This window comes from Tachyglossus aculeatus, chromosome X4, assembly GCF_015852505.1.
Source record: "Tachyglossus aculeatus isolate mTacAcu1 chromosome X4, mTacAcu1.pri, whole genome shotgun sequence".
NCBI classification, from domain to species: Eukaryota; Metazoa; Chordata; class Mammalia; order Monotremata; family Tachyglossidae; genus Tachyglossus; species Tachyglossus aculeatus.
The window spans coordinates 20,702,452-20,719,717 of NC_052098.1; the positions used below are offsets into that span (position 1 = coordinate 20,702,452).

At 40.1% G+C, this 17,266-nt stretch overlaps 1 protein-coding gene across 42 annotated transcripts in view; it reads right to left on the minus strand.

The window, feature by feature from the left end:
* Window positions 1-3,383: 3,383 nt before the first annotated feature.
* PTPRD (protein tyrosine phosphatase receptor type D) overlaps window positions 3,384-17,266 on the minus strand; it is a 1,852,740-nt gene continuing 1,838,857 nt past the window's right edge. For all 42 annotated transcript variants that reach the window (XM_038769706.1, XM_038769707.1, XM_038769750.1 and 39 more), the window contains 3 exons: window positions 15,503-15,657; window positions 8,681-8,816; window positions 3,384-7,142 (listed from right to left, as the gene is read on the minus strand). In XM_038769706.1, the coding sequence (XP_038625634.1) occupies window positions 7,074-7,142; window positions 8,681-8,816; window positions 15,503-15,657 (360 nt within the window). In that variant the 3' untranslated portion in view covers window positions 3,384-7,073. The remainder of the gene's footprint in view (window positions 7,143-8,680; window positions 8,817-15,502; window positions 15,658-17,266) is intronic.

Below are 17,266 nucleotides of genomic sequence, written 5' to 3' on the forward strand. Positions count from 1 at the left end.
TGAAAAGGATAGGTAGTTTCCCAATTCAGCAGTTCTCACAAGGAGCTTCAATCAATGAAAAGGAAACCTGATGAATGACCCGATATTTTCTTTCTCAGAATTTTCAGGTAAAATTTCTAAAGTGCATCTTCCATATTTTTTAGCAAATGTCACCCTTCTGTTCCTAGCAGAGCTACCAATCCATATTCACCTACAGTTTCTTTTGAGCATACTGCCTACCCATTTTATCAGAGAAGCAGCGTGGCTCAGTGGAAAGAGCCCGGGCTTTGGAGTCAGAGGTCATGGGTTCAAATGCCGGCTCCGCCAATTAGCTGTGTGACTTTGGGCAAGTCATTTAACTTCTCTGGGCCTCAGTTTCCTCATCTGTAAAATGGGGATTAACACTGTGAGCCCCCTATGGGGCAACCTGATCACCTTGTAACCTCCCCAGCACTCAGAACAGTGCTTTGCACATAGTAAGCGCTTAATAAATGCCATCATTATTATTATTATTAGCAGCTAGAACAAAAAAGACAGGCTTTTTTAAGAACCTGGTCAGACCCTAAACAATGCATCATTAAGATTCCTTCTGATTTGAAAGTTTAAATGGAAGGAGCAATCTATCTCTGGCACAGAAAAGGTTTGTTTCTCATCCAATCACATTTAGGAGGGATTGCGTGTTCAGTGGTGCTTGCTATTTGGTATTCTTGATGTGGGACAAAGTTGGACATTTGTATAGTTCCTTAAATTGTTGCAGGAATAATCCTAAATTGACACAGAAATGTACAAAGACAATGAAACGATTCTCTGTAGCTGAAGATTCATAGATAAAACCGGATTGACACCAATCAAGTAACCGTACCCAGGGGAGTGACCTTTAGGAAGCTGACAACTAACCGTAGGGACACATACTTTAATTTTTCATCTGCTCTTTAGCTCTCGTTCGTGTCTCTGAGTGGAACTGGCAAGCTTTTGGCTTTGACGCTGCAAAGGGGAAATCTAAGGTAAGGCGCCAAGCTGATGTTGGTGGGAATTGCCTTGGGCCAACAGGAGCTGTATACCCACTGAACAAACCCTCACAGTCCAGTCCAAGAACCAAAGCATCACCACAACCCTTGGCTGACAGATAGTATCCATCAATCAATCAATCAACGGTATTCACTGACCACTTACGATGTGCAGAGCACTGTAGTAAGCGCTTGTCCAACACAACAGGGTGAGTAGACACGCTCGCAAAGCTAACCTTTTAAATTCCCCAATTCTGCCCTCCTGCCCATCTTCCACCTTGGAAAGCCTCATGAAGTCTTCAGTGTCATCAGACTGGCGGCGATGGGATGGGGGCAATACAGAGTTGTCTGTACCCATGACAGCTGTTATCAATTGGGTAGAATCCTGAGTCAAAGAGGAAGCACCCTTGAAGACTGCTCTTAGGAAAAATATAGCCTGACAGCATCATCGTAAGGTATTCAAGATTTCCAAGTCGTCCGTGATGAACTGTAACCAAAAGCACTAGTACCAAGTCCACTTTAATTAGCTGGCTTACATGCTGAATATAGTTAGGTCTGTAAAGAAATACTTGGACTCTGCACGCCATATTTCAATCCTTCCATAATAATAATGATGGCATTTGTTAAGCGCTTACTATGTGCCAAGCACTGTTCTAAGTGCTGGGGGGGATACAAGGTGATCAGGTTGTCCCACGTGGGACTCACAGTCTTAATCCCCATTTTACAGATGAAAAATCTGTAAATAGGTTTGTAAATAGGTTCCATAGGTTTACTCCAAGCCATCGTGGGAATTTTAGCAAGTTAATGTAAACTTCTCTGCTACAATTTCCTTAATTGTGGCACAGAGAGAAGTGGACCTCAATTTCAACCCCAGAAGTCTGATGCCTTATAAAATAATATGATTATATTGTTGACATATTGTTATCCATTATGATCCTTGGATCTCTTACAGCCAATCATTCCTCACCTATTTGTGCAGTTGCTTTTCCGCCTTAAATATACTCATCTTGCACTCGTCTCTATTGGACTGTACTCCGTTTGGCTCTGTCCACTTCTCCAACTCACTGAATCATCTTAAATTATAATTACATTCTTTAAGGTGTAGAGCTCCTCAATTCCCAAGTGGGTGTTGTGTGATAAGTTAATGAACAGGCTCCTTTCTCTTACCCATCAGGTAGCATATCTGTGAAATGTTTCTCAGAACCAGTAGCCATTTTCTTTTGCTTCCTCAAATCTGCTAGATTAAGAATTGTGAACCGCTTTTCATAGCATGGAAAAGACCGCAATCGATTGCCCCAAAGGGCAACCATCACCCACCCAGTGTCAATGATGATCATGATGAGGGTAAGAGGATTGATACCTTGTATTTATATAGCTTCTTTCTACTTTGGAGTTCAAAGGTCCTATATTGCCTGGATAGTGCTGTTCAAAGCTATTCAAAGGGCAAGAGACAACTCAAATAAATAGAAGTTAACCAAACCCAAAAGGTAGGGTCAAACTCAGAATAGCATACCGGAAACTGAGGAATAGGAGTGGATGGGAATGCAGCTTTGAACCGAACATTCTGAATACCTCAACAGTGCTTATTAAAGGTTCAAAGAACCCAATGGATGGTTTGTAAAGGCCCCTCTGCCCAGTACTTCAGTCATTTTAATTTGAGCAAAATCCACTCAAATCTGCCAAAGTATATAGCTTCACACTCCATGCGTATGATGGCTAAATTAGGGAATGTTCCCCCAACTACGCCCAGAGGTCTGGATACAGCACGTCGAAGTGTGGGATGAAATGGTTGTGCGCAGAAGCATGGTGCCGGACATGGGTTGGGTACTATAAGGCAAGTTTTCCTTTACACTGAGTTCTGTAAAAACGCAACCACCACATTACAGAACCAGGTGTAGTGAGGACATGTACTGTACTCTCTCAAGCGCTTAGTGTAGTGTTCTGCACATGGAAAGTGCTCCATAAATACCATTGATTGATATCAATCCGAACAAACCCACGTTCACCAAGAGTTAGCTTCTGGTAGAGCCTCTAAACCTATGAATCCTGATTTCATTCTGCATGCAGCAAAGCCAGATCTCCCATTCCAGTGAAGTAGAGATAATGCCAATTTCCCTAGGCAGCTGGGAATCACCACTGAACCAGGAATGGCTGGGCTAAAAACTTCCCAACTACTTTAGCAAACACATTACTCAACGGCCATCATTTCAGGGAACAGATTCTTCCACCAGTGGGTCGGCATTTCAGTGCTGGCCTCCTAGTTGAGAAGATTTGTTACAGCTTCAGGATTACATTTCTATTCATCTAGAAGGGCAGGAGGTGGGGAAGAGCCAGGAGAAACAAACTGCTTTCTTCTGAAAAGCAGGGGATTTGAGGAACAAAAATAAAGAGCAGGGCTGCATAACACTGACATTTTTATTAGAATTCATTTGTAACAAATGGAACTTGTGTCAGCAAAGAACTGATTTTCATACAGACTTCTTTCGCCACCAATGTAACGAAGTAAGAAAATAAAAAGCACGCCTTTCATTCTGTAAAACATTTACGCGTACTACTAATTAGAGGTAATTGTATTTTTAACAAGCCATTTTACAAGTTATTTTTTTTTTAATTTTCAGTCTATGCATCCAAAACGAGAGCAAAGAACACAACTTTTATTATCTTTGTAAAGACACTCCAAGCTTGAATGGCAAAGCCACGGAACAGATGGATAGGATGGATCTGTAGCCTTCTGATATCTGCTGGAGTATCAGGGCACCCAAAAACCCAAAGGAAACCAAGACCCCCAAAAGAAAACGGAAAGAAGGAAACAAACAAATGAACAAAAAAGCCAAAAAAGGAAAAGAAAGGGGGAAAAAGTCACATGGCCATTGCAGACTTCCCCCCCTCCCATTTCTATGTTCTGGGTTATTTACATACACACGAGTGAATTTCAGAAGCAGTTTCTTACATATGGGTTCAAGTAATAACATTACTAGGTGTAGAATCAATAGGGCAGTGCATAGTACAAAGGTATAGAAAGTGCAAATCTCCCTAGAGGCCCTTCCCTCCCCTGGCTGTCCTCTCCATCGTCTAACCATGCAAATCATTTTTTAAAAAGAGCTAAAATAAAGTTCTGTACAAATTATTTTTCATATATTTTGAATTTTTTTACCATTATAACTAATTACAAAATTATACATAACTACACATACATAGGTAAATAATAGCACCGTACTGATTATGATGGGAAAAGTAATTGGAAATTTGGACGTTTGGGATAATTGCAGGTAAAGATGTTTACCACTGCAATTAAAAAGAGAACAACTACTCAGAAAAGCCTAGAAAATGGAATGCACATCAATGACTGACGCTAAGGGAGTTTTCATCAATAACTGAACAGCAAGATACTGGAGTTGCCTCGGCCACTTTTGTCTCTGGTACGTTACTCATTCATTTTAGTTTCGTGATTAGTGTTCATTTAGTTTGACAGAATTTTCAAGAGTTTCTTTGAGAGAAACTGCTCATTTATTAACAACTCTGGTGTGCAACAGGCCTTCCAATTCGACATTTCCAAAATGGTGTGTTTTCAGTGATGCATGTCATTTGGCTAAAAGGATATGACTGCACTAAGTAATCTGGCACTTTAATATCTCCTAAATTTACAAATGAAGAAAGAACAACAAAACCAAATAGTGCACATTCATTTCTGGTTCTAATGTAGGTTATTGAGTCTCATTCTGAGGTAGCCTTCTAGAATACTTTTTATTATTATTATTTCTTTTTTTTTTTTTTTTTTTTACAAAAGTGCTCAAATATGATGCTCGATAGGGTTCGGTCTCTGACATTTCTTTCTGGTACGAATGGCAAAATGTGGACCAAAAAAAAAATCCCATTTGTGAAACAACAAAGTAGCTAAAATAAAAATAATGTCATTCATACCCATCTTCTTATGAATTCATTGGACAGCTTAAGAGGGATTTTTCAAAGTGATACAAAGCATGGCAGAGACCAGCACCATCCTTCATGTCTTCCTATTAAGTGTCTCAGAAAGTACTTTGTGTTGTGGAAATGACTATTCTCACCTACATGGAAAAACCAAATGCAGCTTTCACGAGACCATGATACCCATGATTTATTCATCTTTAAAATAATTATGACTAGTGCAGCATTACATGCTTCAAATGGGAATTCTGACATTCTAAATGACTCTGCTGTGAAGGGAGATATGGAAAGAACAATGGACCACTGGGCTGGCTACTGGCCAGGGTGGATGCCGGGAATAACGAAAAGATAAAGGGGCCTGACTACTCAAGTGCTTTGGGTTGGTATAATCAATAACATCTCCTACATGGTTAAAAGTGAGGAATGCATATTCGTCAAAGTGTTCTGGTACATGTGCTAAAATCAAGATTATGCTTTAATTGAAAAAGTAACTGATCTGAATAACTATTGTAAATACAGCAAAAAAAAGAACCTAAAAAGAAACGCTATCAAATATAAGGCACTATAAATGCAAAATTAAAACAAAAGAAAAAATGCAGCATTTTCCCCAAATGCTGCATACCACGAAGAGTTTCTGATTGAACAGAGCAACAAAAGTTGGGCTTTGCCTCTGTTACATGTCATAAATGCAAATTTCATAGCATATACTATAGACAATATACGATTGAATACACTTTTTAAACATCTTGAGAGCTAATAAAGAACAACATTCTTCCCGCCTAAAGGGATATGCACTGATCTTGCCCACATGCACACCTCTTATAATATTTAATACTATGATTTTTATTGCACTAGAGTGTTACAAATATTGAACTTCATTGGAAGCCTTGCTAACAGAATGTTATTTGTTTGTGAATGTGTTTCTCTTTTTCTCTCGGGGTGGGGAGGAGAGGAGAACAGGAGATCGGGGATGTGTCGGAGTATCACTGATGTGCATTCCTCATTTCCCTTTAAATGTCTTGGAATTTAGAAATGCATATATATTGAAAAAATATGAGTTGATTGTGGCATTTTGGATCATTAGTCCCCCACTTCGAAACATCCAAATCATGGAAGAACTGATATACAGCTATAGATCTATACTGATGTGTGGATACACTATATATATACATATATAGAGAAGCATCTAGGTGTATATATGTATATATAAGTTAGTAGCAGCTTTATACTTTGCGCTTCCCTGTTGATTCCAAAAGAAACCAAAGAAAAACCCATTTTGAATAACTGATTACAATGGGAACTTCCCTATAAAATGAAACTGAAACTGAACAGAAGTGTAAAGTAATATATGACAAGACTGTGGTACTGTAGATAAATATAGTAATGCACAAAAATGTGCAAATTTTCCAATTATTTAACATTTCTACAGCAAGATATTACAGAGAACAGTTCTACAGTTAAAAAGAACAGACAATTTTGAAAGAAAAAAATGAACGGCTATGCAATATTTTTTAAATTCACTTCATTGGATGATTAACTTGTTAAAGAAAGGAAAAGGTTTACACAGTTTAAAATGAAGCACAGGTCAGCAGTATCTTTACAATACTAAAAAACTAAATCAAAGACTTTCTTTTTAAACATTCCCCCCCTTTACCCCTAAAGTGTTATTATGAGCATTATGATGGGAAGGGGTGATGTTGAAGCAAAGAGTCCATTTTTTGTTTTGTTTTGAAGAAGCCAGAAATGGCTCTTTAACAAACATCTTGCACTGAATTGCAATGCTCTCAAGATATCTCGTCTACACCTATCATGCAATCCTGAACAAGATGGTGGTTCTTTGCGCTAATTTCCTCTTCCCTTTAATTTCAACAAAAAAGTTGAATCCTTGAGGTATCTGTAAATGAAATCCTTCAGACGCCTCACGAGTCAGGATTCTCTTTATTATTTTTCAGGTTAGGTTATTAAATTGTGAATTCTTGGTCCACCTGAAATAGTTTTTTGTGTGTGTGTGTGTTTTTTGTATTTTTTTTTATATATATATTCCCACTAATTGGTCTTTAGCTAGAAGTTAAGAAGTACTTCTCAAGCACACTGTATGGCTCAGAAGAGGCTCTCTGGATCTTAAAGGGCCTGCAGTAAAAATCCAGGATGGATCAGGAGTTTTTACGTTGCATAGTGATCAAAGCTGCCCAGGTATTCTAGTGCGGCTCGATAGCAGAACTGATATTGATCCTGGAAGAAAAAAAATGGGAGAAAAAAAGAAGTACAGGGAAACCATTAGGTCTGTTTTCTCTCTTTATTCCTAACAGTAAAATCAAGAAGGGAAACTACCTGGAGAACCTCCTACCCTGGAGGACCTAATAGTTTAGAAAGTTGCATCAACCATCTCTCAACCACCAAAAATGTTAGCAGGCTAGATAATAAATAGCTCACTTGAATGCAATAGCTTTCTATTTTGACAACATAGGCATATTTGAGAAGAAAGTGAATAGATGTTGGTGTATTCATTTACTAAAAGCTTGCGTAAATAATCTCCTTGAATTAAGACAGATTAGCCTTTTGAGTTACTTCAGGCTTGCAAATTTTAGATTTGCCAAATGAAATGCCCTAATCCGTTAGCGTGACCAGAGGAACCATAAGCAAAATACCTGACTGTCACTTTTGAAGTAAATGAGTAAAACACAGAGTTGCAGCTAATAAGCCACGGGGCTCTGTGGAAAATGGATGTCATTTGGCCAAAGCCACAGGCCCTCCATCTCTTCACTGATCTGTTTCGTTCTCTTCCGTCGACAATACCATGAAATGACTTCAGCCTTCAGTTGCCTATACCCCTAAGTATCGGCTTCATTTCACCTATTGCAAGAGTATTAGTGGATGGCATGTTCCATCAAGATCTGGATGAAATGAGCACAAAATATCTCTGCCTTTAAACCAGGAAGTTATTTCACAAAATCTCTGAAGTCCAGATGTAGAGAGAGAAAAAAAGAATGCAGTGAATAAATTAGGTTTCCCAAACTGGAGTTTGCTTGGAAAGCAAACTCGCTTCCAGGGATCACTGGGGCCAAAACTATGTTCTTTTCACTTTCATGAAAGTATAGGTTCTATAGTAAAATGGTGATGTAAAATAAATGGACATTATTTTTCTGTCTTGTCACAGGCAGTTATTTGGATAAGTATTAAGATTTCTTAAACGGTCTAATTTCTTTTTTGCATTTAGTTCCTTAGGTTGTTTCGTTTTTTAAAATAATACCACCTAAAAGACCTAAAATATACTCCTAGTTCAGGGTCTACCTTGATTTCTGGACAATGGGTTTTGGGTAAAATAATTATCATAGTCGTAGCAACTTTAAGCTCTTTTACAAAATTTATGTCAGAGAACACAAACAGCATTTCTAAATATTCACTATCGTTTTCTGAAGTGGCTGGCAAATAGACAGGATTGTTTAAATTGTAATTCTGTTATTATATGAGCTGTCATCTAAGAACCATATGAAGATTACCAGGATAGAGAAGAAAGGAGTTTAGTTCTTCAGCTTGCAACGATGGGGCTCAGTGTAAAAAGGCAGAGATACTTTGGTGTAGGTGCTATAGATATAATGGACCTAAATGGCAGGACTAGAATTCGAACTCTAACTTAGTACAATTAAATGAGTGAATTTCCGCATACACCACTGAAATCTCAGTCTAGAGTATCTTGTAAACTGGAAAGTCAGCCTACATTTTGTGTTATTCAATATTTTCCCCTGCACACGCTTCTTTTTTTTCCTCACCTCTGTCTGTACCATGGCAGGCCGTTGGGTCCTCAGCATTTTGACGGTCTGGAAGATATCCACGACACCTTCGTATCTCATTCTTTCCAACACAATGCTCAATGTTATAAATACACCAGTCCTTCCAACGCCCGCGCTGTTCAAATGCAAAATGTAAGATTCATTGATCGGAAATTCACAGGAGTAGGCGTTCACTGTAATGTGATGCATGGACCCCTTTAAAGCTGACAAACTCTCCTCAACAAAGGAGGTTTCAAAAATGTTGCCCTAAATTCAGTACTGAGTTCTCTCTGGCCACTGAACTTGAACCTGATAATACTACTACTATTACTACTACTAATAATAACAATAATAATAATGATATTGTTGTAAACTCCTTGACCCCTTTCAGGGTGGCACCTGGAGAGTTCCAAGTACTCTAACAGTCTCGACTACAGGTGGTAGTACAATAAATACGATTGATTGGTTGATTGATTGAGAGTCAAACAGAGGCATATCCATTCCATTCCCAGTTTGGGCAGCGGCTAGTGATTGGAAGACAATCTGCTACAAATCAAAACTCACTGGGCAGCAGTGGCATTCATTCATTCATTCAATCGTATTTATTGAGCGCTTACTGTGTGCAGAGCACTGTACTAAGCTCTTGGGAAGTACAAGTTGGCAACATATAGAGACAGTCCTTACCCAACAGTGGGCTCACAGTCTAGAAGGGGGACATGGGAGAAAATCGAAGTTGGACATTCAAGATGATGGTGTAGAAGGAGGCAATGGTAATCCACTTCTGTATTTTTACCAAGAAAACTCTATGGATCCACTACCAAAATGATTGCAGGTGGATGTGGGGCATTCTGGGAGAGGTGGATCCATAGCATCGCTATGGGTCGGAGGCGACTCAACAGCATAAGACAAGACAAACTCCTTGAGGGCAGGGATTTATCTACCAACTCTACTGTACTGCACTCTCCCAAGCAGTTAGTACAGTGCTCTGCACCCAGTAAGCACTCAATGAATAGCATTCATTGATTGGTATTTGTCAAGCCCTTACTATGTGCCAGGCACTGAGGTATATACAAGATAATCAAGTCAGACCCAGTCCCTGTTGCGCAGAAACCTCACATTCTAAGTGGGAGGGAGAACAGATATACTATCCCCTATTCTATAGACAGGGAACTGAGGCACAGAGACATTAACTTACCCAATGTCCCCGCAGGCAAGTGGCAGAGCCAGGATTAGAACCAAGGCCTGTGCTCTTTCCACTTAAGCCACACTTCTCTGGATCAAAATTAAAATGAAAGACCTCTTTCTGTTGTGTGGAGCATGGATGAAAGCGTGGTGGGTCTAAATTGCAGATTTCCATGCGCTCTCTCTTTTATCCTTTCATGTTCTGATACTGTGGCACATTGGCCTACTCAGGGATTAAAGACTAGATTTCTAAAGAGCAATCTAATGACAGTTGGAAAAAAGTTCACTGAATCAACTTGGGTCAAATGATGCCATTGGTATCCGAATCAGCAGTGTGGGTACTTAAACACTAACTCATATACCTATCTTTTTTCTCCTTTTTCCTCCTATCAACAAATTATTTCAATGACTGTCTCCCCTACTACACTGTAAACTCCTTGAGGACAGGGGTTGTATCTCTTGCACGCTTCCAAGCTCTGAACACAAGTGCTTAGTACAGTGCTCTGCACACAATAAGCACTCAATATGATTGAATGAATAAGGACTCAATAAAACTACAGGTTGATTGGATGATTTGCATCATTGAGGTTCTCAGTAATCTAGATTTGAAATTGCGGAGTTTGACTGAGGTAGATTTCTAATGAAGATTCCCAGTGGGTATCAGTGTCAAAACTGAGCTGTCCCAAAGAAGAAAGAGGTGAGGTGCGAGATAAATTTCACCTGTCTGTTTAGTCTCATCGCCTAACCTATTTAACCTATACTGTTATATCACAGTCCTTGTTGATTTTTCTCTTTGTACCTGTCTCCCCCACCATAAATCATGCACCATCTGGAGGTCAGGGATCAGCTTTTCATTAACAGTTGTGAAATCAATCAACCAACCAACCATATTTATTGAGCACTTAGGAAGAGTAATATTTTCCCAATGCTTCCCCTAATACAGTGGTCCACGTATTAGATATGCCTAGTAATAGCCATTCATTGATTAATAAGTATGTTGCATTTGTCTCTGTGATGGGAATCTGAATTCCATGTCCTTTTCTGTGTGCCACTGTGAAGACAGTTGGAATGACAGACAAGACCTGGCCTGCATCTTCTGACTTATTAGACAACTGACAATAAGAAGATTTGCTTTTACTTGAAATTCAGGACCCAAGTGCTGAAAAACTCTGGTTTGGCACTTTTTGTCGCATTATACACACCTCCAAATTGTCAAGAGCTGCTGCTGGAGGAGGTGGTGGGGGTCCTGGGCCTTCCCTGATCCTGCGGCCTGAACTCTGCTGTTTGCACTGAGGCAATCCTTTCGGGCAGATGCCAGGTTGAGGGGATAGGATGGAGGAGGACTGTTACGTCTGAAATGTTGTATCACTCAGAGCTGATGCACTGATGCCGCCAGGATCTCTGGGGCAGGCTTGGAGGTTGGACTAGTAGAAAATGGCTCAAAAAAATTGGTTTTACCTGCGTAATTCCCACTAACGTTAGGGTGGCACTTAGCATTAGGTTTGCCATGAGCAGATTTGTAAACAAATCAACATTTTCGACTAAAAAACACGTCTATCCCTTGCATAACCTCTCCAATACGTCAATGTAATTAGAGAGTTGAGAGTGGGAATTCCAACTTGGACTTTGTTTTTACAGTATGCAGTTTGTATAAAGATTGCCTTAGGCGTATAGACTAAAAGGGCTTACAACTTACACCTCTGACAATGCTTTTGTTGGCTTTAGAGAAGCAAGGCAATTTGGTTATTAGCATTAGTGGTGTTTCCAGGTTCTGGGGTAGCTCCTTGATATTCTGATTCTGTAGGGGTGTGTGTGTGTGTGCACACTCCGAGGTGAGGTGAGTCTGGTTCCTAGCTCCCTGCTGATCCACCCAAGAATCACGCCATCTGGACCCAGGGTTTCAACCGGAATGCTGGGCTGCATGGATTTGGTGCCATATTCCACAAGGCCCCACACAACCAGTGGCTTCTCAGCTGGAACAGGGCCCCCCCAGAACTCAGTCGCCTCATTGTCTTCACCTTTCTCCTATTCTGGTGTTAACAGGGAGAAAAGCCCGCGGATCATAAAGTGTGACAGGCTTTATTTTAAGTGAAGATGCACAATAGCTTCTTGTAGGCCTGCCCTGAAGAGAATCCGGAGATTACTGCAGCTACCTGACTATACACCAGGCCTATTCCACTCAATATGGTGGGTGAAAGCATAATGCAGGTAGATGCTAATGCCATAATAATAATAATAATAGTATTTGTTAAGCGCTTACTATGTGCAAAGCACTGTTGTAAGCGCTGATGCCATGAGACTCATTGGCAAATTGTTTGAGTTCCATTTTCACTGGTGTGGTTGTTTTTACCCACATTCCCCTTTCCTGCAGTTTCTTCACGGCTCCCCCTCAGTTGGGGAAGCAATGTGTCCTGACAGAAAGAGCTCAGGCCTGGGAGTCAAAGGACCTGGGTTCTAATCCTGCCTCTGCCACTGGCCTGTTTGGCCAAGTCACTTAACTTATCTGTTCCTCAATTTCCTCCTCTCTAAAATGGGGATTTAATACCTATTCCGCCTCCTGTTTAGACTATGAGCCCTATGTGGGACAGGGATTGGGTCCAAATTGATTAGCTTGTATCTACCCCAGTGCTTTGGACGGTGCTTGGCATTCAGTAAATACTACAATTACTATTATTATTAGCTGACTGAATGAGGCAGACAAGGTATGTTTAGGGAGGGTGTGGGCATGGGTATCTGCTACGGGAGATGAATATTGAATTTGCAAATATGCTGTAAAAAGGGACTTGAGCACAATGAGGAAAAGAGGGAAGGAGATAGGGACAGAGAAATACAGTCCTGCCCCGCCATGGATACGGAAATCCCCGAACTAACCTTGATTTCGTGTTCGGCTTCTACGCACGTACTCACGTCTCATACAGATGCACAGAGAAATGCACATATATCACGGGATGCACAATTAGACCTTGATTTTTCATGGCAACCTGAAGTCCTATCAGTTTCCCTACTTGCTTTCTGTTTGCTCCAAGAGCTGTTGCAACTCTCAGGTTTCTTTTCAACTAGCTATGAGGGTGCTTCCTGCCTTACTCCCTTGCTTCTTTGTTTCTGTCTTTTAGGACAACTATTTGGGACCCTTTTCACCAGTAAGAGGAGGGAATTAATTCATAACTGTTGTGCTTTTAAGAAGCAAGGCAGCATCTGGAGGTTTAGGTAATGAGGAAAACAGTGAATAATATGAAAAATCTCTGCATTTTCAGATCCTAATTAAGCAGCAAGCGTAACGCTTGGGCACAGCCTGAAGAAAATGGATGGATTCATTTACTTTGAGTGGTGGTTGACAGGCATAAAAAGTAGTATGGTATCTATTTATGAAAAGATGTTTTTAAAAGTGTCAAAGCAAAAATATTCAGTGGAATTTGCAACCTCCCTAGCAGCTCATAAGAAGCAGAAGCCTATCCCCAGCAGTAGCCTGGACTCTTAAAAAAAGGTCCATTCATCTTTTCATGGATTACTTGTAAAGGCAGTGAGGATGATTCTGGATTTACCTGATTCGTGATTAACGCTTCATTTAGTTTTGCTGGCATAGATGGAACAATTGGGTTCCCAATATTTAACACAGGGCTTGAGGAACACAATGTTCATGACCTAATTCATTCTTAATTAACTGGATTGAAGAAGTTAGACTTGAACGGTAAAACCCAGTGATCTGTTTGGGTTCTTCTTAGAGAACTGAAAAAGACCCCACTAGTCTCCGAAATTTCAGGCCATGGTAAATTAAATGATCATTTGCAATGAATGTCAGGCTAGACAATCCCCAGACAAACAACTGGGGGAAGGAACAGCATCAATCCCAGCTCCCCCACCTGCCTGCTGTGTGACCATGGGTAAATCACTTAACTTGTCTCAGTTTCCTCATCTGTGAAATGGGGATTCAACACCTGCTCGCCCTTCTATTTAGACTATGAGCCCCATCTGGGAGAGTGACTGATTATCCTTCATCTACCCCAGCGGTTAGTACAGTTCATAACACACAATAAGAACTTATAAGAAACGCCATCGTTATTATAATATTTATATCTAAAAGTTGAATGTGGCATCTGTGGTAGGTTCAGGTCTAGGTCTCAGCATTTAGCAAATACCACAGTTATCGTTATTATCACTATTATTGAATTTAAATCACATTTATATATGTATATATGTTTGTATGTATTTATTACTCTATTTTATTTGTACATATTTATTCTATTTATTTTATTTTGTTAATATGTTTTGTTTTGTTGTCTGTGTCCCCCTTCTAGACTGTGAGCCTGCTGTTGGGTAGGGACTGTTTCTATATGTTGCCAACTTGTACTTCCCAAGCGCTTGCACACAGTAAGTGCTCAATAAATACGATTGAATGAATGAATGAATGAATTTTTGACAGCTTAGTTGTGAACGAACCTCATTCAACTTTCTATTCAGATTATTTTTGACCACTCAGTCACCTAGATTTTCCAGAATATCTGGTCTTGTCTAGTGGATCCAGACTTAATAATAATGATGATGGCACTTGTTAAGTGCTTACTATGTGCCAAGCACTGTTCTAAGCACTGGGGGGATGCAAGGTAATCGGGTTGTCCCACGTGGGGCTCACAGTCTTAATCCCCATTTTCCAGATGAGGGAACTGAGGCTCAGAGAAGTAAAGTGACTTGCCCAAAGTCACACAGCTGACAAGTGGCGGAGCCGGGATTTGAACCCATGACCTCTGACTCCCAAGCCCAGGCTCTTTCCACTGAGCCACGCAGACTTCTAAGCAATAGATTTCCTGATTCTGGTAAAAGCCTGTAGGAAGCCTGTAAACACTAGATACATGTAAGTGATATGTGATTTGTGCGGTGTGAACCAGAACATAGATCAGGCTGGAGTACTTAGTGACATAAAATGGAGATTACAGTTATTAATAATAATTATAATAATAATAGATAACAGTTGTCAGTTCTTCATTTTCAAACAGGGTAGGTTGCTATATACGCACTTAGCATTTCCCAGGTTTGTAATCTCTATTTATAGACAAAACAATAAAAGTAGCTGTAGTTCAATAAAAATAGATGCACTCATTTATTTATAGTATGAGCATTTTCAGACTGGCCTCCCTCGTGTTTATTGGCATTTTTCACCACATTTATCAGTCAATCAATAGTATTTATTGAGTGCTTACTTTTTTTAAGGTGTTTGCTAAGCACTTACTATGTGCCAAGCAACATATTAAGTGCTGGGGTAGATATAAGCTAATCGGGTTGGACACAGTTCATGTCCCACACGGGGGCTCCAAGTCTTCATCCCCATTCTACATATGCGATAACTGAGGCCAGAGAAGTTAAATGATTTGCCCTATGTCGTAGAGCAAACAAGTGACAGAGTCAGGATTAGAACCCAGGTCCTTCCGACTCCCAGGACCATGCTGGGACCCACTGGGCCACGCTGCTGCTCTCAGTAGCAGCACTGCGCAGAACACTGACCTAAGCGCTTGGAAGAGTACACTACAACAGAGTTGCTAGACAGAATCCTGCCCTCAAGGAGCTTACAGTCTAGGTCCCAGTACGAATTTTCAAAATGAATTGTGACTTTTTCCACAGTGAAAAAATAATCAATTTACAACTCACCTGCAGTGGACCGAGATAGGCCCATCTTGACCAAATTGTTCTTTCGTTTTATGCACTTGGCCTATGAAATCAATAAATCCCTCTCCAGACTTTGGCACTCCCTGCTCTGGCCAGTCAGTGAACTGGAATTGTCTCACTGTTCGGGACTGACCATCCTTTAACGAAAGAGAAAGGGATACACAGCACATTAAAATGGTTTCAATTTCACAAACTCCCAAACAAGAGAATGAACAAAGCAAAGAGAGTTAAGAGCCACTGAACAAGATGAGTCTAATCACAATGCTGATGAGTTGGTGTTTTCCCAGGTTAACATTCACTACATTCACTTCAGAATGTGAGCAATTTCATTAGTCATACGAACTAGTCTATACTGAACAAGAAATCGCCACTTGGCTTTGTAGTTTCTAAGCTCCGGTCGAGATTAGTAGATACGTCGTCACACTATGCTGCAGTACTCTTTGTAAAAGAGCAAATGAGGATTTTGCCAAGTACATTCACCGCTTTTCATTTTGAGAATCCAGCCTGCTTAAGCACTGAAATACCTAGGATTGAATTCATTTGTGTCCAGAGAATTCGTTGTAGCTGTCACAAATTCAAATACATGCTGCTTGCTCATTTCTTACATTGTCAAACTGCAAGCAGTGACATTTAACAGATGTGACACAAATTGAGTGATCGCTGTTAACCTGCATGCCTTCTGGATACTTCACATGTCCTTAAGGCAGCCAGTCTCCTGCCGTAGGAAAGAGAAACAGCATATGCCATGATACTGTGCCTCTAAGCGGTAAGTGAGGCAGCTTTCAAGGGCTAGCACCTAAATCCAATTTCAAAAATTTACTTTTGCAGGGCTGGATCCATGAGTCGCCAAATGTTTCTTGAATTAAGAATGTGAAAAAAAAAAAAGAAAACTCCAAACAAAAACAAAAATCAATGCCAAAGGCAGGAAGATTCTTTCTTGACCAGACTGATTGAACATGAGTGCCCTGACATTTGAAATACAGGTTTCTTAAAGAGAAAAAATAAAAGTATCTGCTGTTTTCTACTTGTGCTTTCCATTTCCTGTTTGACGTGCTTCAGGACCAACATCAAGAAAAGTACACCATTTGCTCAGGAAGAAAATATGTGTATCACTATCTAATTTGAATTTTAAGAGTATGCCAGGTAAATTCTAAGCAGTTAATCCTAATCGCTTTAGGTCACTTTCTTTTTCTCTTTCTTCGTGACCCAGGACATTGAGCGAGGAGCTGAAGAGTTGACTGTTACAAAGAAGATGGCTTCTTACAAAAAAGGTTGATAGTGAAGAGAGGAGGAGCAGATAATGTACTATATCCTCCTCTGGCTCTTCCTTGGATTTTTGTTTTCTGAACACCATTCGCACTAGTAGCAAGAGGAATCATTTATTCAAACACTCATTACACTGAGAAGTGATCACCCTGATGTGTCCGTCTTCAACACCTTCTCCCCACTTAAATTCTTAGCTTGTGGACCGCTCAAGAGGCAGTGACCATGTCTAATTCCCACCTTTTTTTTTTTTTTCCTAGCACTTAGTTCAGTGCTCCACACACAGCAGGTGCTTAATAAATACTATAAACACTACTACTCATTTACACTTTACTTAATATGGCGACAGTGAACGCTGACATCTTCTAAAGAGGGAAAATATTAGCACGTTGAGATGCCTGATTCGCCAGGGGTAAAAGAAATGAATAATGTAGCAGATGTGGGGTTTATTAGGCTTGATCATCTTCTGACATGTCAGCATAT